General features: G+C 41.8%; 2 protein-coding genes across 2 annotated transcripts; both read left to right on the top strand.

Moving 5' to 3' along the window:
- Positions 1 to 301: 301 nt before the first annotated feature.
- LOC146640780 (uncharacterized) lies at positions 302 to 3777 on the top strand. Its single transcript, XM_085399897.1, has 3 exons — positions 302 to 362; positions 518 to 781; positions 2134 to 3777. The coding sequence occupies exons 1-3, from the start codon at positions 302 to 304 to the stop codon at positions 2880 to 2882; spliced, it is 1074 nt and encodes a 357-aa protein (XP_085256023.1). The 3' UTR covers positions 2883 to 3777.
- A 3501-nt stretch (positions 3778 to 7278) lies between these two features.
- Positions 7279 to 14956, top strand: LOC146640779 (uncharacterized). Its single transcript, XM_085399899.1, has 3 exons — positions 7279 to 7467; positions 10154 to 10417; positions 13319 to 14956. Exons 1-3 carry the CDS (start codon positions 7296 to 7298, stop codon positions 14719 to 14721), a joined length of 1839 nt encoding a protein of 612 aa, XP_085256025.1. The 5' UTR covers positions 7279 to 7295; the 3' UTR covers positions 14722 to 14956.
- The last annotated feature ends 9577 nt before the right edge of the window (positions 14957 to 24533 follow it).

The raw sequence follows: 24533 nt of genomic DNA, 5'->3' as shown, positions 1-24533 counted from the left end.
AATATAAACCTGACAGACTTGAATGGCCCGTATTTGTGAGAAACACAAACTAAATATGTCAAGTATTGATCCCTTGACATATTTTGATTCATTTATTTAAAGTGTTTGTCGAACAGATTCCACTGTTGAGTTCATCGAGTGTCAGTTTTCCTCTCCAAGCACTGAGACTGTGCAGTAAAGATAAAGGTAGATCTCAGATATACAATACACATTTAACTTTAAAAGTTGTTACCAGACTTCTCTGAACTGGATGACCTGTTAGGAGGCAGTAAGAGAGGAGGAAAGACCACAGAGGAGGTTCATGGCTGTGGTGAAGGAGGACATGCAGAGAGTTAGTGTGAAAGCGGAGCGTGCTAGAGATGGTGTGGTGCAGGCAGATGATCTCCTGTGGAGGCCACTAAAGGGGGCAACCTTTTAGGATGGCTGCCAAACGCACAAAGTTCTTTTTAAAAATAGTGTTTTCTGTTACTGTTCATCACATTAATGACCTTTTTATTGTGTTTCTTTTCTCCTCAAGACCCCCCACAACAACATGTCTGTGAGGAAGAGGAGGGTCTGGATGAGCAGCAGGTCTGTAACCAGGAGAGGAACTCCAGTCTGGACCAGGAGGACCCAGAGCCTCCACAGATTAAAGAGGAACAGGAGGAGCTCTGCAGCAGTCAGGAGGGAGAGCAGCTTGGACTGAAGCAGGAGGCTGAAGGCATTATTGTCTGGACTGATGAAGAGCGACTCACACTGCTGGAGACCATCTGGAAACCAGAGTTAAAGTTGGATAGAATAGGTATGTAAAATTATTATTGCTTTTATATTATTAAAATGAATATGACTCATGTAGGATCCTAATCACAGGTTAAAGGGTTTTTTTTCCTTTTTAGAAGCACAGAAAGAATTAAAAGTCCAATCAGCATGAATGCATCTCTTTTCTCTTAACATGTAACATTAAACCTCCACTTGGTATAAGTCAAAGAAACTGACTTGAGTCTGGAACCTAACTAAGCTGTTAGCTTAATGAAGTTTTATTGCCTTAAAGGGTTGTTGGTTGTTTTCTAAATACAGTATTTCCTCGATTATCAGGAGGGTTGTGTTCTGGGACCCACCACATTAGGTACGAATCAATGAAATGGAAACCATATCTTTTCTAAAATTATTTTTTAGATGTTTTAAGCCATAATAACCCTCCCTACGCTTTTTCAAACCCTTTGTATAATCTTAAAACATCTGTATGTGTGTACAGTACCGTATCTTATATGTTGGAGCTATTTGTTCTTTATTTTTTTCATTTTAAAATTTGTTTAAAGTTTGTTGTTAGTTGACTTATATTTTGGGGTTTATTTACAAGTTTTATTTGTAGGTTAATACTTGTTTTAATGTTTGGTGTGGTTTTGGTGTTTACCTTGTTAAGTCAGTCAGTAAGAGCTGTAGGGCCATTTGTTTGTATAAATATAGAGACTGGTATTGGACCAGCATGCACTGGCCTATGTTTTTTTGTTGTTTTTTTTTTGTTGTTTTTTTACCAGAGCAGGCGAAGCAGCAGCAGGAAGTAATAAAAAATGAATCTTGCTATTGCTTGCCAAACTGGACGAATAAGCCATAAAAACGCAACTTTCAAGTATGGATAGTGGACTGCTTTTGCCTGCGTACAAAATATTATCTCAGTGCAGTAGTAGCTTGTGGATTTGTAATTGTGGGATGCTTGGTTTGTCAAACAAAAGGAATTGCCACTACACTATATTTTAAAATACTTTGCACATATTTTATACTGTAGACAATAGCCCAGCAACCAGACCCTGAACTTCAACAGATAACAAACTGATGAGCAGTCAGGCCGAAGCCTCCATTTCTACCTGTTCATGTTTATAAAGTAAAATCACTATGACGACCACTTTAAAGTCTCTTTCTGTTGGTTTTCATTTTTAATTTGTGTTTTCGGCTTTGTGTTCATACCTTAATACTAAGAGAAAGATCATATGTGTGTCCTTATTAGGATAGGGATTTGTGTTGGTGTGTGGCAAATTAGTAGAAAATGGATTTCAGGTCATTTTCACAGAGAAATGTGAAAGTAATGAGAATATTCAGAGTTTAGAAAATATTTTCACCCGTTTTTCTATCATTTTTCTCCGTTTGTCTCTTCAGACCCCACACAGCAGCAGGTCTGTGACCAGGAGGAACCAGAGCCTCTACACATTAAAGAGGAACAGGAGGAGCTCTGCAGCAGTCAGGAGGGAGAGCAGCTTGGACTGAAGCAGGAGACTGAACAAAAACTAAGCAGTGAGCAGCTCCTTTCTCACAGCTCTCCTGAAGCAGAGAGCCAAGAAGATAAAACAGGTCACGATCAGAGAGTAGACGACACTCCTGCATCAGACAGTCAGAGTAAAACTGAAACAAAGACAAATGTTCTAACATGTGACAACTGTGGAAAAACGTTCAACTCTGAGTCCGATCTGACTACACATCGGAGAGTTCACACACGTAAAAAATCATGTTGTTGTTGTTGGACCTGTAGGACAAACTTCTGTCAGTTCTTGAAACTTCACACAGGTAAGAAATCACATCCTTGTAGCACCTGTGGGAAGGAATTAGTTTCAAAGTCAGCACTAGAAGCTCACATAAGAACTCACACAGGTGAGAAGCCGTTTTCTTGCAGCACCTGTGGGAAAAGTTTCTGTCGGAAATCAGCACTGAAAACACATACAAGAACTCACACAGGTGAGAAGCCGTATTCTTGTAGTACCTGTAATAAAACATTCGGTCAGAACTGGACACTGCAAGCTCACGTAAGAACTCACACAGGTGAGAAGCCGTATTCTTGTAGTACCTGTGGAAAGAAATTCAATCGGAGCACACACTTAAAGAGACACATAAGAAAAATTCATAATGCTTGAAATATTCATGCTTCCAAAGTGTGAGACAGCTTTGAGTCGTAGCAGTGTGTGGGTGGTAGAGCTCACTAACCAGAAGTCAAATCGCTGCACTGATTTAAATAAATGTAGAAACTGATGTTTTGACTCTTACAATCTTTTCACATTTGTGACCTTAATCTGGTCAGTCCTTGAGTATGGGTGCATAGTTTTATGTTTTATGATAAGTGTGGTTTGGATGATCCTGTGGCTGGACTCCAGAGTTGGATCAGTTTGGCAGCGACTGTAGTTGTAATGGCTCTGCTAACGTATCCAGAATTGAAGACGTGTTCCAGTTTTTTGTTCGATACTGAAATAAATATGTGTGTTGAGGAAAAAGTCTGGGTGTTTTCTTTTGTTAAAAAAAAGAGAGAGAGAAAACAGTCTTAGAGGAACTATTTGTACACAGAATGTGCTCGTTTTTATTGAAAATGTAACCACTAGGTGGCAGTGTTTCATGAGACAGAGTTAGTGTAGCTGCCCCTGCGCTTATTTGAGCTAGTTGCTAGAAGTTGCTAAATGTCATTGACTTTCTGTGGTTTCTGGTTGTTAGTGATTAGCAAAATTACTTCATGAAACCAGCTCCACGGGGACACCTGCTGGCCAATTTTGTTATCGCTACATGTTGTAGATGCTGTTCTGTGAAACAATGATTCAGATAAGCCCAGCACAATTTTAAACAAAGTTCCTTACTACACCAGGCGATCAGTAATTACGATCAACAGAACACAGGGTTCCAACTGTTTTTGGATTCAGTTGGCTTTGGTTTTTGATCACAACCCACAAAGTTTGGTTGACATTTATAATTTCTAGTTCTACAACATCATCACAAGCATCAGTTCTACACTCTCAGCCAAAGGTAAACACTGGCATAGCATTAGGTTCTAGTTTAAATTAATTAAAAAAACATATATTGAAATGGAAAAAAAGACAAAATATGCTCTCCTCCTATATAAAAAAAGTAACGTTTGTTATATTTTCATGGGCTTATTCTGACCAATCATAATAGTCCATTTCACATACATTTTAAAATAATTCTCTGTTGACAAGCGTCTGTCATCATCTATATGACAGAAATCACAGAATACGATTATTTATTTAATTACACTTCTAGTGATTCTAATGTTTAAGAAACTACATTTGTCTGCGCAATCTACAGCAAAGTAAGAGAGACAGTTTTCTTTTGCACATGCTCGTGTAATATGTCATTTTACAGAGTAATGCAAAAGTAATCAGTGTTGGGAAGGTTACTTTTAAAATGTATTTGACTACAGATTACTGAATACATGCCCCAAAATGTATTCCGTTACGTTACTCTGAGTAACGTAATGGAATACATTGGATTACTTAATGTATTATCATGCTTTTTACAACTACATGAATGTACTCTTGCTGTGTGATTTTTTTTTTTTTTTTTTTACTATTACTGAAGGTTACTCGTTATACCAATACCAACTAGATTTTTAAATCCTAATATAAAATGAGTAACAGTAGGGTGGACATTAGGTAAGCCTGCACTTTTTGCAGTGATCTCGTATAGAAAACTATTCCGTGCGTATATAAACAGGTCCGCAGCTCCGAACCGTAGTAAAGGGACCTCTGGCTAATAGGTCGACTTCCGTGTCAGGCCGAAAACTATCTTTACTTGTTTGGGTCAACTTTGCCCAGCGAGACAGAGAGAGGCGTTGAAAGGCTGCTCCAAAAGAACTTATTGTTTCGAGAGAAAAAAACACGAGCGCAGCGTACAGTCGAGTCTTAATAGCTTACTTACAACTGGGCTTGTCAGGATCTCTTCTTGGCTGCAGTGGTTATTATGATATTTACATGCTTCCATCTCCCGTTTCTGCTCGGTGACAACTCCTTTTTCTCCCTCCCTCGCTCACAGACACATAACGGGTATGGCAGTCCATTCTCCCTCAGCATGGACTACACTACCCATGAGGCCACATTCTTTAGAGCATTGCCTGTAACACTCTGCCTATTGCCTTCAATTAAAAATCAAAATTAAATATTTTTTGAATAATAATTTGTAAAAATATTTCATCAGGTCATTATGAGGGCCACAAGTAGAGGTGACATGAGCCACGAGATTGAGACACAGGCATACAGCCTCTTAATACATGTTTTGTTTGGTTTCCACCACCATGGAATTACCAAAAATAGAGAGGGTAGAGACTAACATATGAAACAGGAAAAGACCCCGTGTAATCCATTTATTTCAACAAAGTAACTGTATTCTGAATACCACCCTTTTAAACGGTAACTGTAACGGAATACAGTTACTCATATTCTGTATTTTAAATACGTAACGCTGGTACATGTATTCCATTACTCCCCAACACTGAAAGTAATATAATGAGAAGTGTAACAAATTACTTTCTCCTGGGAGTAGTTAAGTAATGTACTGCTTTACTTGTAAGAAAAATGTTCTGTGTAATATTTAAATTACATTATTTTTCTGAGTAATGACCCCAACACTGATCACAAGAATGAAGGGAAATGCGTCCAACATGCATAAACATTTGACCTGACAGCATGTAATTAATCGGCACAATGTATTTGATTTGATTTGCTGCTTGGTGATAGTGGTGACTCTCAAAGCAGAGCCAAGGAGATTTGATAAGAGAATCAAGAAGTGATGCTGAGAATGGAATCGGAATCTCAAAATTCTTATCAATCCCTAATCACATCCCTAAGAAGTCGTTCGGACCTCTGTGCCAGACAGCAGGAAGGTCGAAAGTTTTTCAATGTCTAATGTCTTTGTGTTTCCCTGATGAGCATCACTAATAAATAATACAGATTTTTGCACACAACTTTTATTCCTTGAATTATTTTTCTATTGGCAGCAAAGAATTTTATTGTTCTACTAGCACACAGGAGACATGCCCTGTACTTGCTGACCTCATATCAACTCTTAACTTGGACTATGTTGGAATTCTGCCTTTATATCTCAAACCTTTAAACAGCACCGAGTCTGCACCAGAGAGCATAAGAACTCAAAGTGTCTGGAGCAGCTTAGCCTCATTTATTAGAGGCAATCAAGTCTTATTTTTAGATCCAGTTTAAAGTTTGCGCTTTTCCACTCTGAGCGCTCAAAGTGCTTTTTACAACTTGCCCCATTCACCCACTCAAGCAAGCTCTTTTTTTCTATGCTGTTCCTATGTAAGTACTTTCTAACATTCACACACAACTTTCACAAACACACGCACTGATATTGTTTCATGCTTAAATTTCAGATGTACTGCCACACAATTTGCCTCACTGTTAGAAAAACTAAATGACAAACTGAGACTGAGCAGAGGCAGAAAGTTTGACCTTGTCTTGCCAGAGGTGTAAATGGGGAAGTCTGTTGTGCCTTTATACACTGCCTCCTAGTGACACAACCTGAGGAGTTGTTTAAACATAGCAAAACAAACAGGGGTGAATGTACATGCAACAGGTGTGTGCCATGATTAGTTGTTTCATCATAAATGGAATGGCGCAAACATGCAGACTGGTTGGGGATTGAACCACCATCCTTGTGATTAACAGATGACCTGCTCTACCTCTTGCAAAGCCAGCTGTGTCTCCCCTGATAGATTTTCTCATATAAAATTTGTAAGTATAGCTGTGTATTTGCAAATGATGGTCCTTGTTGCACATTAAGCGTGTTTCATGACTGCTTTCAATGCAGTGAAAGCAGAGGCAGTGGCAGCTTGTCAAGTGTGCTAATCTCCCTCAACATATGATGCATTTTTCCGCCGTTGTTGTCATTCTGACTATAAAATGCAATTTTAAAGATTCTATTAAATGAAGATACCATTATCTTTAATGTGAACAAAAAGATTTTATATGAAATAAAACTGAGCAAAATCTTTTCATCTTTCTTCATTCCAGGATGTCACTCACTTTATTTTGTGTTAGCAGGAACTTCATGTTCAGCTCAGTGTGATTGACTTCAAATGTGAGAAATCGTTACACAACTGAACCAGCAGTAAACATTAAAGTGAGCAGAGAGACTGAAAAACAAAGAAACTCTTCTTCATCATGGTTGTAGAAAACTGTCACACAGAGCTGAGCCGAGGAGGACACCTGGTGGACAAACATAGACATGACAAGAAGAATCACTAAAGCGCAGAGGAGCGACAAACAGCTGAAAATACTTAATGAAAAGGATTCTCACGCACCATAAAAGACTCAACTTACAAAGTCTAACAGTCTTTTATTATCTGTCTGTATAATGTGACCAACATGTAAATATAAAGACCGCGGCCCTATGGGACGGTTGAGGATTGATCACGTGACACGAAAAGCGGGAACCGCTAGCTTAGACGACGTAAGCTTCATGTTTGATTTGCACTTAGCCGAGGACTTTAGTTTGGTGATCTTATATGAAAATATTTCAGTTGTGAAGCAGCAATGAGTTCAGTTCAGTATCTGAGAGAGTTCATCAAGGAGAGACTAACTGCTGTTGGTGAGGAAATCTTCTCAGAGGTTCAAAAAACCATCGTCCAGTATGAGGAGGAGATCAACCGTCAGCACAGACTGCTGGATATCAGCCGGAAACCCGACAGAAACTCTCACATCATAGGTATGGACATGTTTTTAACTCTGTGCTGTTCAAGCTCAGATTCTTCAGTGTGACTGACTTTACTAGAAGATGTTAAACTGGGTATTTATCAGTGCTGTGGGTCAGTGTCCAGTGATGGACTATGTTGGACTGGTGCAGGTGTTCCAGATCTACTGGCGTTTAGATCAACTGGCGTTGGTCGAACAGATGTGTGGCAGTCTTGCGTTTCAGGAGCTGCTACCGACAAATCAGCAAAAAAACGCCAAATGTGTCATCTGTGACACTTGTGAGGTTGTCTCAAACACACTCCGTCAGTCTTGATGCTGTTGAACAACAAAATGTTTAAAAATGTGGCGAGTTTACCTGGTGATATCCTCATGCGCGACGCGATCGCGAAAACAGCAAACAATTAACACCACGCCGATGTTGTTCACAGGACAGCAAGAGTAAACGATCGGGAGACTCTTGTCGTCGTTATCGTTCCCCTCGCACGGTTTATTTCTCCGATTTCAGCGTTTTTGCTTCACAACTAAAGCGAACAGTTTACTTTGTGCACTAACATGGAGTCGAGTCAACCAGCGCCACCTCTGGCCAAGTGCCACAGCCTACAGCCAGATCAACCTGTGACACACATCTGCAGCACGTTTGAATTCGTGTCATGCACATTTGTACCTTTCAATTGTGTCTGTTTGTGCGTCATGCAAATAAACCTTTGAAAAGAATGAAATGACACTAATATTTCACTAGTGTTGTGTTGCGGGAATTGCCGTCTTGTGTGTGACTGGATGCAGTAAGGAGTGTATGTGATGTGTGTGTGTGAGCATGCGCGTGAAGGAAACGCGGGGAGCGAAAGAGGAAAAAGAGAGGGAGAGTGTGTCATGGGTAGAGAGGGCGACCGGGAGCAGCGTTCTAACGGGCTACTATGCAGTGTGTTTTCGAAGTGTGCAGTACTGTTATTAAAGCCTCATCTCTTCAGTACTCTCCGGTGCCTCGGCTGATTTCTGTCTGCCTCACTACTCCACAAAAGTGAAGGGAGTTAACCCCGAAGGAGGACAAACTTCGGCCCTGGAGGAAGCGTCTCCCCTCGCGTCTCCCGACCACGGTCAGGGGACTGACGGCGAGGAATGGTTAACAGTTGTAACATCACATGTCGTTAGTGTAGTCTGTCTGTGTCTTTTCTCTGCGAACAAACATTTTAGAGTTGGTTGTTATATACAGTCTGTATAAGTGTGGTTAATCTAATAAACATTTGTAAGGAGATGGCAGTTACTGTGAATGTACTGCAGGTGATTAGTAATAAACAGTCAGACAATGACTCTGACAATCTCATTCAGTCTTGCAGATCGAATGCACCTTCTGTGGAAAGTGGTACCACACAGTGTGTGTGGACTTTCCCTGTGCAGAAGGCGACTACAGATGTTGTGGGTGCTAAATAAACAGAAAAAACTGATCCCTGTTGTCTTTGCTTACTGATTGTTTTTAGTGTTGACAATCCACATTGCTGGGATTGCATCTGTCAACATGTTTGTGGGCAGATCTGGATGTATCAGGGGTTAGTGCAGCCACTCAGTCTCTACTCAATGCGATCATAGCAGCAGGTGCAGATGTGTGTCACAAGTTGATCTGGCTGTAGGCTGTGGCACTTGGCCAGAGGTGGCGCTGGTTGACTCGACTCCATGTTAGTGCACAAAGTAAACTGTTCGCTTTAGTTGTGAAGCAAAAACGCTGAAATCGGAGAAATAAACCGTGCGAGGGGAACGATAACGACGACAAGAGTCTCCCGATCGTTTACTCTTGCTGTCCTGTGAACAACATCGGCGTGGTGTTAATTGTTTGCTGTTTTCGCGATCGCGTCGCGCATGAGGATATTACCAGGTAAACTTGCCACATTTTTAAACATTTTGTTGTTCAACAGCATCAAGACTGACGGAGTGTGTTTGAGATAACCTCACAAGTGTCACAGATGACACATTTGGCGTTTTTTGCTGGTTTGTCAGTAGCAGCTCCTGAAACGCAAGACTGCCACACATCTGTTCGACCAACGCCAGTTGATCTAAACGCCAGTAGATCTGGAACACCGGTCCATGGTCACTGATAGATTAGGTGGAATAACACTACCCTCAGCCGTGGTGAGAATATCCAGAATAAATCTAAACTAGTTTATATCATTGCACAAAACCAGATTTCAATAAATGATTAAATATGTTGACCGAAGTTTTCTGCAGTTAAATTTAAATATAGTTAACGAAAGCTCCTTTTTTGATTGACATATTTTGATTCATTTATTTAAAGTGTTTGTCGAACAGATTCCACTGTTGAGTTCATCGAGTGTCAGTTTTCCTCTCCAAGCACTGAGACTGTGCAGTAAAGATAAAGGTAGATCTCAGATATACAATACACATTTAACTTTAAAAGTTGTTACCAGACTTCTCTGAAGTGGATGACCTGTTAGGAGGCAGTAAGAGAGGAGGAAAGACCACAGAGGAGGTTCATGGCTGTGGTGAAGGAGGACATGCAGAGAGTTAGTGTGAAAGCGGAGCGTGCTAGAGATGGTGTGGTGCAGGCAGATGATCTCCTGTGGAGGCCACTAAAGGGGGCAACCTTTTAGGATGGCTGCCAAACGCACAAAGTGCTTTTTAAAAATAGTGTTTTCTGTTACTGTTCATCACATTAATGACCTTTTTATTGTGTTTCTTTTCTCCTCAAGACCCCCCACAACAACATGTCTGTGAGGAAGAGGAGGGTCTGGATGAGCAGCAGGTCTGTAACCAGGAGAGGAACTCCAGTCTGGACCAGGAGGACCCAGAGCCTCCACAGATTAAAGAGGAACAGGAGGAGCTCTGCAGCAGTCAGGAGGGAGAGCAGCTTGGACTGAAGCAGGAGGCTGAAGGCATTATTGTCTGGACTGATGAAGAGCGACTCACACTGCTGGAGACCATCTGGAAACCAGAGTTAAAGTTGGATAGAATAGGTATGTAAAATTATTATTGCTTTTATATTATTAAAATGAATATGACTCATGTAGGATCCTAATCACAGGTTACAGGTTTTTTTTTTCCTTTTTAGAAGCACAGAAAGAATTAAAAGTCCAATCAGCATGAATGCATCTCTTTTCTCTTAACATGTAACATTAAACCTCCACTTGGTATAAGTCAAAGAAACTGACTTGAGTCTGGAACCTAACTAAGCTGTTAGCTTAATGAAGTTTTATTGCCTTAAAGGGTTGTTGGTTGTTTTCTAAATACAGTATTTCCTCGATTATCAGGAGGGTTGTGTTCTGGGACCCACCACATTAGGTACGAATCAATGAAATGGAAACCATATCTTTTCTAAAATTATTTTTTAGATGTTTTAAGCCATAATAACCCTCCCTACGCTTTTTCAAACCCTTTGTATAATCTTAAAACATCTGTATGTGTGTACAGTACCGTATCTTATATGTTGGAGCTATTTGTTCTTTATTTTTTTCATTTTAAAATTTGTTTAAAGTTTGTTGTTAGTTGACTTATATTTTGGGGTTTATTCACAAGTTTTATTTGTAGGTTAATATTTGTTTTAATGTTTGGTGTGGTTTTGGTGTTTACCTTGTTAAGTCAGTCAGTAAGAGCTGTAGGGCCATTTGTTTGTATAAATATAGAGACTGGTATTGGACCAGCATGCACTGGCCTATGTTTTTTTTTTTTTTTTTTTTTTTTTTAACCAGAGCAGGCGAAGCAGCAGCAGGAAGTAATAAAAAATTAATCTTGCTATTGCTTGCCAAACTGGACGAATAAGCCATAAAAACGCAACTTTCAAGTATGGATAGTGGACTGCTTTTGCCTGCGTACAAAATACAGGGAGTGCAGAATTATTAGGCAAGTTGTATTTTTGAGGAATAATTTTATTATTGAACAACAACATGTTCTCAATGAACCCAAAAAACTCATTAATATCAAAGCTGAATGTTTTTGGAAGTAATTTTTAGTTTTAGCTATTTTAGGGGGATATCTGTGTGTGCAGGTGACTATTACTGTGCATAATTATTAGGCAACTTAACAAAAAACAAATATATACCCATTTCAATTATTTATTTTTACCAGTGAAACCAATATAACATCTCCACATTCACAAATATACATTTCTGACATTCAAAAACAAAACAAAAACAAATCAGCGACCAATATAGCCACCTTTCTTTGCAAGGACACTCAAAAGCCTGCCATCCATGGATTCTGTCAGTGTTTTGATCCGTTCACCATCAACATTGCGTGCAGCAGCAACCACAGCCTCCCAGACACTGTTCAGAGAGGTGTACTGTTTTCCCTCCTTGTAAATCTCACATTTGATGATGGACCACAGGTTCTCAATGGGGTTCAGATCAGGTGAACAAGGAGGCCATGTCATAAGTTTTTCTTCTTTTATACCCTTTCTTGCCAGCCACGCTGTGGAGTACTTGGACGCGTGTGATGGAGCATTGTCCTGCATGAAAATCATGTTTTTCTTGAAGGATGCAGACTTCTTCCTGTACCACTGCTTGAAGAAGGTGTCTTCCAGAAACTGGCAGTAGGACTGGGAGTTGAGCTTGACTCCATGCTCAACCCGAAAAGGCCCCACAAGCTCATCTTTGATGATACCAGCCCAAGCCAGTACTCCACCTCCACCTTGCTGGCGTCTGAGTCAGACTGGAGCTCTCTGCCCTTTACCAATCCAGCCACGGGCCCATCCATCTGGCCCATCAAGACTCACTCTCATTTCATCAGTCCATAAAACCTTAGAAAAACCAGTCTTGAGATATTTCTTGGCCCAGTCTTGACGTTTCAGCTTGTGTGTCTTGTTCAGTGGTGATCGTCTTTCAGCCTTTCTTACCTTGGCCATGTCTCTGAGTATTGCACACCTTGTGCTTTTGGGCACTCCAGTGATGTTGCAGCTCTGAAATATGGCCAAACTGGTGGCAAGTGGCATCTTGGCAGCTGCACGCTTGACTTTTCTCAGTTCATGGGCAGTTATTTTGCGCCTTGGTTTTTCCACACGCTTCTTGCGACCCTGTTGACTATTTTGAATGAAACGCTTGATTGTTTGATGATCACGCTTCAGAAGCTTTGCAATTTTGAGACTGCTGCATCCCTCTGCAAGATATCTCACTATTTTTGACTTTTCTGAGCCTGTCAAGTCCTTCTTTTGACCCATTTTGCCAAAGGAAAGGACGTTGCCTAATAATTATGCACACCTGATATAGGGTGTTGATGTCATTAGACCACACCCCTTCTCATTACAGAGATGCACATCACCTAATATGCTTAATTGGTAGTAGGCTTTCGAGCCTATACAGCTTGGAGTAAGACAACATGCATGAAGAGGATGATGTGGACAAAATACTCATTTGCCTAATAATTCTGTACTCCCTGTATTATCTCAGTACAGTAGTAGCTTGTGGATTTGTAATTGTGGGATGCTTGGTTTGTCAAACAAAAGGAATTGCCACTACACTATATTTTAAAATACTTTGCACATATTTTATACTGTAGACAATAGCCCAGCAACCAGACCCTGAACTTCAACAGATAACAAACTGATGAGCAGTCAGGCCGAAGCCTCCATTTCTACCTGTTCATGTTTATAAAGTAAAATCACTATGACGACCACTTTAAAGTCTCTTTCTATTGGTTTTCATTTTTAATTTGTGTTTTTGGCTTTGTGTTCATACCTTAATACTAAGAGAAAGATCATATGTGTGTCCTTATTAGGATAGGGATTTGTGTTGGTGTGTGGCAAATTAGTAGAAAATGGATTTCAGGTCATTTTCACAGAGAAATGTGAAAGTAATGAGAATATTCAGAGTTTACAAAATATTTTCACCCGTTTTTCTATCATTTTTCTCCGTTTGTCTCTTCAGACCCCACACAGCAGCAGGTCTGTGACCAGGAGGACCCAGAGCCTCTACACATTAAAGAGGAACAGGAGGAGCTCTGCAGCAGTCAGGAGGGAGAGCAGCTTGGACTGAAGCAGGAGACTGAACAAAAACTAAGCAGTGAGCAGCTCCTTTCTCACAGCTCTCCTGAAGCAGAGAGCCAAGATCAAGTAGAAAGTCAGCATGTGGACTCAGGATCAACTAGAAACATGGAGCTGAAGCAGAGAAGACATCACAGAAAGACAAGTCACGATCAGAGAGTAGACAGCACTCCTGTGTCAGACAGTCAGAGTAAAACTGAAACAAAGACAAATGTTTTAAAATGTGACAGCTGTGGAAAAACTTTCAACTCTGAATCCGATCTGACTACACATCGGAGAGTTCACACACGTAATAAATCATGTTGTTGTTGTTGGACCTGTAGGACAAAATTCAGTCAGTGCTTGAAAATTCACACAGGTAAGAAATCACATCCTTGTAGCACCTGTGGGAAGGAATTAGTTTCAAAGTCAGCACTAGAAGCTCACATAAGAACTCACACAGGTGAGAAGCCGTTTTCTTGTAGCACCTGTGGGAAAAGTTTCTGTCAGAAATCAAACATGGAAATTCATACAAGAACTCACACAGGTGAGAAGCCGTATTCTTGTAGTACCTGTAAAAAAACATTCACTCAGAACTCAACACTGCGATCTCACGTAAGAACTCACACAGGTGAGAAACCGTATTCTTGCAGAACCTGTGGGAAAAGATTCAGTGAGAAATCAAACATGGAAATTCATACAAGAACTCACACAGGTGAGAAACCGTATTCTTGCAGAACCTGTGGGAAAAGATTCAGTGAGAAATCAAACATGGAAATTCATACAAGAACTCACACAGGTGAGAAGCCGTATTCTTGCAGAACCTGTGGGAAAAGATTCAGTGAGAAATCAAACATGGAAATTCATACAAGAACTCACACAGGTGAGAAGCCGTATTCTTGTAGTACCTGTAATAAAACATTCACTCAGAACTCAACACTGCGATCTCACGTAAGAACTCACACAAGTGAGAAACCGTATTCTTGTAGTACCTGTAAAAAAACATTCACTCAGAACTCAACACTGCGATCTCACGTAAGAACTCACACAGGTGAGAAACCGTATTCTTGTAGTACCTGTAAAAAAACATTCACTCAGAACTCAACACTGCGATCTCACGTAAGAACTCACACAAGTGAGAAGCCGTTTTCTTGCAGCACCTGTGGGAAAAGATTCAGTAAGAAATCAAACATGGAAATTCATACAAGAACTCACACAGGTGAGAAGGCGTATTCTTGCAGCACCTGTGGAAAGAAATTCAGTCAAAACACACACTTAAAGAAACACATAAGAATTCATACTGGTTGAAATATTCATGCTTACAAAGTGTGAGACAGCTGTGAGTGATTTCAATGCAGTGAAAGCAGAGGCAGTGGCAGCTTGTCAAGTGTTCTAATCTCCCTCCAGTCTATTGGTGACCTCACTTAACATTAAGATAAATCCTTCTGTTGTGATTCTGTGATTTATAAAATGTAATTTTAATGATTATATTCAGTGAATATATGTTTGTTGTGAACAAAAAGCTTTTATATGAAATAAAACTTTGAACAAAATCTTTTCATCTTTCTTCATTCCAGGATGTCACTCACTTCTGAAAATGTGAAACTAATCTTTGGCTACGTTCACACTGCAGGCAAAAGCGCATCAAATCCGACTTTTTTGACCCTATGTGACCCATATCCGATCATGGTATGACAGTGTGAACGGCACAAATCCAATATTTTCAAATCCGATCTGGGTCACTTTCGTATGTGGTGCTGAATCCGATACACATCTGATGTTTTAGAAAGCAACTGCTGTTTGTATGGTCACGTCGCATTAAAGGCGTCTTTTACGTCACTGACACAAGACAGACGCCAATTATCAGCGCCGGAGAAGACATCGCGAACGCTTCCTGGCCATCTCGTGTGGATGTTAGTGAAACAGTTGGTAAGACAGCGTTGGAGGAACGTGGAAATTTTATTTGTACTGTACAATCGGCAGATTTTGACAGAAATCTGCAACTATCCTTTGAAGCACCGCTCCTCTCTAAAACAGCAATAAGGATCATTATTAGGCCATATGTAAATAACACAATAACTTTATTACTCAAAGCAAAATTGGGAAACGTAAAGTCCGAAGTCTTTATATTAAGGGCCAACAGTCAAACAATACGGTTTGCTCTGGGTCTAAACAGAGCGCGTTGTGTGAGACGTCTTTTTTTGCGCATGCGGGCTGCTTTGAGGGTTCACACTAGAGCACATTTGCTGTTGCATTTTATTTGTAGTGTGAACAAGCAGGCAAAAAAATTGGAATTGAGCATTAAGACCTGCAGTGTGAACGTAGCCTAAGAGACGTGTTTGGTTTTGCCTCATAAATCATTGTGTGTGTGTGTGTGTGTGTGTGTGTGTGTGTGTGGAGAGTTTTTCCGGAGGGTTGAATTGGGTGTTTTGCTAAAAAGTGATTCCAATGTTTCCATTTGTTTTGTTTTTTGTAATGTATAATGTCTTTACTTAAATTGTCTAATAGACTTTAGTGAGCAGGATTTGCAAAGGGGTTATATACAAAGTGTAAAAGTGTCTTTATGACTTTGCATTATTGTACCAACATTATAACCAATCCACTCCTTTTTGGCCACTTGAAATATGTTTACAGCCAGCTCATGCTTAAAAAATACATTTTTAAAGTCAGTGAGGTTTTTTTGGCTGGATAAACAAATGATATATAAAATTCACTTTGCAAATAACATAATTCAGTTTTTGGCACCATCAGCTCTCCTTCACAGTTGAGTGACATCCAACTCTTGAATTGAATTGAATGAATGCTTTATTGGCCATATGCAGGTCGCCCCGCAGAGGAATAGGACACCCCCCCCCCCCCCCCGACTTACACACACAACAAAGACATCACATGGGAATACAGTCGGAGATTGGCAGCATTACAGAAAAAAAACACTGAAAAAGTACACAACAATGGGAAAAGTACGAGAGGAAAAAAAAAAAGAGACCTCTCCTCATGCTGGGCACCTATGGGAGGACAGCATGAGAACAGGAAACAAAAAAAACTCCTCTGCACAGAGAGCACATAAATGTCCACATCACAACATTGGAGCACGTGACAAGCCACAGGGGTTGGGTAGGGGGTGAGGAGTAATCCGAAGGAAACACAGCAGTCGTCCTGCACAGCGCAACCATTCCAGCGCGGCACACAGACCCGCCGTCTTCCCCCACAGGAAACAAGCATCGAAGGCGTTTGGAAAGAATAGAATAGAATAGAATTCAACTTTATTGTCATTGCACATGCACAGGTACAGGGCAACGAAATGCAGTTTGCATCCATCCAGAAGTGCTTTAGTGATATAGATATATTACAATATATATTGGCAATAATATAGATATGTGAGTATATTACAGAAATGGGTCTATTATGGTATGTTATAATGTACACGGTATGAAGTATGTTGTGAATATTCTATAACTATAAGTATGTACAGGCTGTAGTGAGTACAAGCTATGTACAGGCTATAAACAGGATATAAATATGAAAAACTATACAGAATATGAAATAAATAACTTTACAGAATCTGAGATATACAGCTATACAGAAATGGGAACTATGCAAGTTGTAAACAGTTGTAGGATTAAAGATTATCGAATGTACAGAATGATTATTTACACAGAGCTATACAGTAGTGCAGTTAAGATAAGTGAGGGTGTAGATAGTTTCTACAGAGGCTATATAAAGTGCTGGTGGTTGTGAGTGGTGTTCAGTCCATGTTATTATTGTGTGTTTGAGGGTACAGTTGTCCATTGTGGGTGTGTGTATGTTCAGTCCATGAGTTTAACGTGGGTCATATGTCAGGAGGCAGAGTTCAGGAGTCTGACAGCTGTGGGGAAGAAGCTGTTCCGGTACCTGGTGGTCTTAGTCCGGAGGCTCCTGTAGCGCCTCCCAGAGGGCAGGAGGGTGAAGAGTCCATGTGACGGGTGACTGGGGTCTTTGATGATTTTCCCAGCCCTTTTCAGACACCGCTTCCTGTAGCCGCGTCATATAACGTGCGGAGGGCGGTGAAAGAGGCGAAGCAGCGCTACGGGAGGAAACTAGAGTCACAACTCCAACAGAGTGACTCTAGGAGCCTGTGGCGGGGACTAAGGACAATAACGGACTATAAAGCACCAACAACCGGTATGACGAATGCGGCCGTGACTCTGGCAGACGAGCTGAACACTTTCTATGCTCGCTTCGAGGCTGCAGCTAAGGTCTCCAACAATGCTAGTGTTAGCGGCGCTAACGGCTGCAGACAGGAAGATACTGCCAGCACCGGAAACGTGCTCGTCATCTCCGAGCATGAAGTAAGGAGAGCCTTCAAGAGAGTGAACACCAGGAAAGCAGCAGGACCAGACGGCATCCCAGGTCGTATCCTAAGAGACTGCGCATACCAGCTAGCTCCTGTGTTCACTGAGATATTCAACATCTCTTTATCTCAGTCGGTGATCCCCACATGCTTCAAAGAGTCCATCATTGTTCCTGTCCCAAAGAAACCCCACCCTGCTTCTCTCAATGACTATCGCCCTGTAGCCCTCACCTCAGTAGTGATGAAGTGCTTTGAACGCCTGGTCAGAGACTTCATCATTTCTTCACTACCAGACACACTGGACCCACTACAGTTCGCTTACCGTCCAAATCGTTCCACAGACGATGCCATCTCTCATCTCCTCCACACATCACTCACTCACTTGGACACTAGAAGGGGGAATTATGTTAAAATGCTCTTCATAGACTACAGCTCTGCATTTAACACCATAATTCCCTCCACACTCACCACCAAGCTGGAGCATCTGGGACTCAGCTCATCTATGTGTCAGTGGATCTCCAACTTCCTAACTGGCAGACCACAGGCAGTAAGGATGGGCGGACATGTCTCAGCCTCCACCACTCTCAGCACTGGAGCCCCCCAGGGGTGTGTTCTGAGCCCCCTGCTGTACTCTTTGTACACATATGACTGTGTGGCCACTACCAGCTCCACCACCATCATCAAGTTTGCTGACGACACCGTCGTGGTGGGCCTGATCTCTGATAACAACGAGACGGCCTACCTGAAGGAGATTAGGAATCTGGAGAACTGGTGCCAGAGGAACAACCTCCTTCTAAACGTCAGTAAGACAAAGGAGCTGATAGTGGACTTCAGCACTAAGCAGGAGAGGAACTACCAGACCCCCGTCATCAACGAGTGCCCAGTGGAGAGAGTGGACAGCTTCAAATACCTCGGAGTTCACATCACGCAGGACCTGTCATGGTCCTGTCACATCAACACCGTGGTGAAAAAGGCCCGACAGCGTCTCTACCACCTCAGACGCTTGAGAGACTTCCAACTGCCCTCCAAGGTGCTCAGGAACTTTTACTCGTGCACCATAGAGAGCATCCTGGCGGGAAACATCTTAACCTGGTTCGGGAACAGCACCATGCAGGACAGACGAGCTCTACAGAGGGTTGTGCGGTCAGCTGAGCGCACCATCCGCTCCGAGCTCCCTGACCTGCACTCAATCTACAGCAGGCGGTGCTGGACCGAGGCCAGGAAGATCGTGAAGGACCTCAGCCATCCCAGCAACAGACTGTTCTCTCTGTTGAGGTCAGGAAAGCGATTCCGCTCCCTGAAGACCAACACAGAGAGACTGAGGAGGAGCTTCTTCCCGCAGGCGATACGGTCTCTCAATCACACCACCACACAGTACTGACCCACACATATGGTTCTTACACACACACTGGACTTTCTGGACTTTGGTTTTGCACAACACTGGTCACTATATTCTTCATTTCCGGTTAATACTTGTACAGCTGCTGTTATTGTGTATATATTTATTTATATTTAGATTTCTTCATACATTCTTATATAGTTCTATATTGTGTATTTTGTTGTACAGTTATTTTATTTTCAACTTTAATTTATATATTTATCTTTATCTTATTCTTCCCAGTTAAATTTACCCTTCATTCTAATTTGTGTTGTACAGTTATTTCATTTTTAACCTTAATTTATATTTTATTCCTTCCTAGTTAAATTTACCCTTTTTAATTTTTCATATTTATTTCCTATCTTATTCATAGCCTTTTCCTTTTTTGTTTTCTTTAGGTCACGAGCAGTTGTCCAAGCATTTCACTACATATCGTACTGTGTATGACTGTGTACGTGACAAATAAAATTTGAATTTGAATTTGAGATGTCTTTTATGGCAGGAAGTGGTGCTCTGGCGATGCGCAGGGCAGTTTTCACGACCATCTGCAACGCCTTCCGGTCCGAGGCAGAGCAGTTCCCGTACCAGACTGTTATACAGTTGGTCAGGATGCTCTCGATGGTGCAACGATAGAAGTTCACCAGGATGTCTGAGGACAGGTGGTTCTTCCTCAGAGTCCTCAAGAAGAAGAGGCGCTGGTGAGCCTTCTTGACCAGCTTGGAGCAGTTGGTCGTCCAGGTGAGATCCTCGGAGATGTGGACTCCCAGGAACTTGAAGCTGCTCACACGCTCCACAGCCGTCCCCTTAATGTGGATGGGTGGATGTGGGTCAGCATTCCTCCTGTAGTCCACGATGAGCTCCTTGGTCTTCTCGGTGTTAAGCAGCAGGTTGTTTCTGTCGCACCACTCAGCCAGACGATCCACCTCCTCCCTGTAGGCGGCCTCATCGTTGTCACTGATGAGGCCAATCACCGTGGTGTCATCTGCAAACTTAATGATGGTGTTGGAACCATCAGCAGGTCTGCAGTCGTGGGTGAAGAGGGAGTAGAGGAAAGGGCTCATCACACAGCCTTGTGGTACACCGGTGTTCATTGTGATGGTAGATGAGCAGCGGTTATCCAGCCGGACATGTTGGGGGCGGTTGGTCAGGAAGTCCAGTAACCATTTGCAGATGAGGGAACTGATGCCCAGGTCTGTCAGTTTCCTGATGAGTTGTGAGGGGTGGATTGTATTGAATGCTGAACTGAAGTCTATAAACAGCATTCTGGCGTAGGTGTTGTTGTTGTCCAGGTGTGAGAGGACAGAGTGCAGTGCGATGGAGACTGCATCCTCTGTGCTCCTGTTCTGGCGGTATGCGAATTGGTGGGGGTCCAGGGTGGGGGGGAGACAGGATTTGAAGTGTGCTAGGACCAGCTGCTCTAAGCACTTAGTGATGATGGGGGTGAGTGCTACTGGGCGGTAATCATTGAGGCAAGATGGGTTGGAGTTTTTGGGTATCGGGACGATGGAGGTGGATTTGAAGCAGGCCGGTACCACAGCGTGGGCCAAGGACAGATTGAATATGTCTGTGAGCACTCCTGCAAGCTCCCCAGAACATGCTCTGAGAACACGCCCGGGGATGCCATCAGGACCTGCAGCCTTGTGGACATTGATCCTGCTCAGCACCGCTCCTACATCGGTGGGGGAGAGAGTCAGAGGTTGGTGGTCTGGCGTCATGTCTGCTTTGGTTGTGGTTGTGGGGTTCCCTCGCTCAAAACGAGCATAAAAGTTGTTGAGTTCGTTGAGGAAGGAGACATCAGAGGATGCGGGGGAGGGTTTGGTGGTCCTGTAGTCTGTAATGGTCTGGAGTCCTTGCCACATGCGTCGGGGGTTGGAGTTGGAGAAGTGTTCTTCTACCTTCTTTTTGTAATGGTGTTTGGCTTTTTTGATGCCCTTCTTTAGATTAGCCCTGGCTGTGCTGTAGGCGTGTGCATCTCCTGACCTAAAGGCGGTGTTGCGGGCCTTCAGGAGGAGACAAACATCCCGGTTCATCCAAGGCTTCTGGTTGGGGTACATGGTGATCCGTTTCTGGGTGGTGACACTGTCTGTGGTTTCGGAGATGTAATCCAGTACAGATGAGGCGTACTGGTCCAGGTCTGTGTGGGTGAACATATTCCAGTCTGTGTTTTTAAATCTGTCCTGGAGCACTGCGTCTGTCCCCTCTGGCCACACTTTAATTGTCCTCACAGCAGGTTTCACATGTTGGATGAGTGGTGAATACCTAGGTGTGAGGAACAGGGAGAGATGGTCCGATTGTCCAATGTGGGGAGCCTACAATGTGTGGCTTTGTAGGCTCCAGCCAGGTTGGAATACACATGGTCTAAAGTCTTGTCTCCTCTGGTGTGGCAGGAGACATGTTGGTGGAATCTGGGGAGGACTGTCTTTAAGTTGGTGTGGTTGAAGTCGCTAGCAACAATAAAAGCAGCATCGGGGTGTTTATTCTGGTGTTTGTTAATGGCTGCAGAAAGTTCTTTCATGGCCAACCTAGCATTAGCGTCGGGGGGTATATACACGGCAGTGAGTATGATCGAAGTGAGTTCTCTGGGGAGATAATAAGGTCTGCATTTGACCATTAAAAACTCCGCATTAGGTGAGCAGTGACTCTCAGTAGTAGTGGAGTTCATGCACCAAGCATTGTTAATATAAATGCACAAACCTCCACCTCTGGTCTTGCCGGAGTCATCTGCGGGAGGGGGATGAGTGCGTGCTTATCAGTGTAAGTGTATGTGTGTGCGTGTCTAGAGTTCAGCTGAGACAGTGTCCTTCGCTCTATCAGGCTAAGTAAACAGTCTGCCAGCCAACCCAGGTGGCCTTGCATGGGATGGGAAGAATAGTCATCACACAGTCGTTATCAGGGAGTTGTCTTGGTCGGCTCCAGCCTTGGGCCTGAGCAGCTGGCGCCGTGGTGTCCATATGTTGAATATTAAGATTATATGACAATAAAAACAATATAAAAGGAACTTGGGATGTGTTAAACAACTTAATTAAACAAGGATCTTCTGGAACATCATATCCTGAATATTTTACTGATGCAAATGGTGAAAATCACAAAAAACAAATTCTTCATAAATGTTGGCCCTGAACTAGCAGCGGACATCCTGTGTCATAAAAATGAAAATATCAGTAATATAAAATCAAATCCATTTTCACTGTTCCTCTCAGCTACAAATGAGCAAGAAGTAATAAATATCACATTAAAATGTAAAAGTAAGTCTTCAATGGATTATCATGACATAAATATGTCTGTAGTTAAACAGGTTATTCTGAATATTGCTAGTCCCTTAACATATACTGTATCTGTAATTTATCATTTCAGTCCGGTTGTTTTCCAAAAAATTGTGAAAGTAATACCACTATATAAAAGTAATGACAAACACAGTTTTACCAATTATAGGCCTATTTCTCTACTGCCTCAATTCTCAAAAATTCTAGAAAAACTTTTTAATTCAAGATTAGAAAAATTCCTTGAAAAACATCAAATAATAAATGTTGGTCAGTATGGTTTCAGAACGCAAAGAACCACTTCAATGGTGATAATTGAGGCAGTAGAAGAAATTACTGATACACTGGATAAAAATAAATATGCAGTTGGTATTTTTGTTGATCTCAAAAAGGCCTTCGACACAATCAATCACTCAATTTTATTGGATAAATTGGAAAGATATGGTATTCGAGGGAAAGCTGGTAACTGGTTAAAAAGTTACCTAACGGGTCGGGAACAATATGTTAGCATAGGGCATTACCATTCAGAGAAACTTGGTATTACATGTGGTGTTCCCCAAGGGTCAGTGTTAGGACCAAAACTTTTCAATGTATACATAAATGATATTTTTGATGTTTCTCAAGTACTTAAACTCATACTTGTTGTGATATTTTGATACCATGGTAGCATTTACAGGATATTGTTTTATAGTGATATTATACAGGAAAACTGTTACTCAATAAGGCCCATTTACTAGTTGTTTTTCTCTTTCTCTGTGACCCAAGAATTAATGTGTAAGAATCACAGGATGGTACCTCAAGGTCGAAAATACCACAGAGATCACTTCCTTACTCCCATCCTCCCTTCTTTATCTCTTAGAAAAAGGCTTGTTAAAGGCCAGGTGGTTTGTTTCAGAATTCACTAATGAAAGAACTCTGTATTCTATGTCTAGGAGTGTATTTTGCTGGGATAATCATAAATTGTAGCTGAACTGATAAACTATACAAAGGATACTTCTTTGCTCAGAGGGCAGGAAGACGCTTCCTTATTTGGTCTGTACCGGTTTGAACTGAGAATCTGCTGACACACGAACCTTTTTCCTCTATATAAACTGTTGTATTATGAATAAACCTTTGAGTTGGTTTGGGAAGGCAACCTGAAGCAGTCTGTGTTTCCTTGTTCTCCCAAGCTACTCCCGACGTCGTAACTAACCTGCTGAACGGCATACCTGAGTGTTACTTTGAATAATTTTGAATCTTATAGGGTAAAGACAAAACTCTGCTTATAGGTGCCCACGCCTCGGAGGAAAGCCCGATCCACGGATGACCCGGGACGGAGATTTCTTTCAATTTGGTGTCAGAAGTGGGATACGCTGACGAAGGTAAATACGTGTCTTTTATATTTATATGGGACTGTATTATACCTTTCTCAGTGACCCACAAAGAAACGGGATATGCTGACGAAGTTTTCCTTAGTGGCCCAGATAAATGGGATACACTGACGAATCTTCCTTAGTCCCCGAATAAAGTAAATTAAAAGCAGAGAGACACAGGAAGTTGCCTGTTGTTTTGCGAGAAGTTGCTCGTTAAGTGAGAAGTTGCTCACCAAAAACAAAAGAAAAGATAAAATTGCTAGCAATAAAATTGAAAGTAACCTCAGCTGTGCCACAGCAAAAATACTAACATAAATCCTTCAAGCGTGTAAACCCCTCTGGAAGTCACTGAACATGGGTCAGAATAATTCAAAGACCTCAGACAGGTCCGAGAAAAAATCTAAATTAACTGTAAAGCCGAAAAAAATAAAATATAAAGTCTATGTTAAAATGATGCTGAATTTTGATGTTGCAGATCCAGAAGAAAGTGAGAAACTAATGTATGCAAGAGTACCACCTGCCCCAGCACAGCAGGGAGGTTTCAGAGGATGGAAAGATAAGAGTAGAGATGTGTGTTTTGCTGTGGAAAGATAGGACATTGGTTTAGGGAATGCAAATTTGCAGCTTCCAATAGAGCACGCGCGCCTCAACCACAAAATGCAGGACAAGCTCCTGCCACTAGGCGGCAGCCGCAGACACCCAGAGCAAAAATGAATTTGTGTATTTCATTTAACACAAAGGGTGAAATGTTTGCTGACACTGATAACAGCTATGCTTTTTCTGCCCTATGCACCGACATC

The sequence above is a fragment of the Rhamphochromis longiceps genome, unplaced genomic scaffold (genome assembly GCF_057381845.1).
Source record: "Rhamphochromis longiceps isolate RC_006_pf unplaced genomic scaffold, R_longiceps_female_GT1.1 unmapped_scaffold_2, whole genome shotgun sequence".
NCBI classification, from domain to species: domain Eukaryota; kingdom Metazoa; phylum Chordata; class Actinopteri; order Cichliformes; family Cichlidae; genus Rhamphochromis; species Rhamphochromis longiceps.
This window is presented reverse-complemented; position numbering and strand designations above follow the sequence as displayed.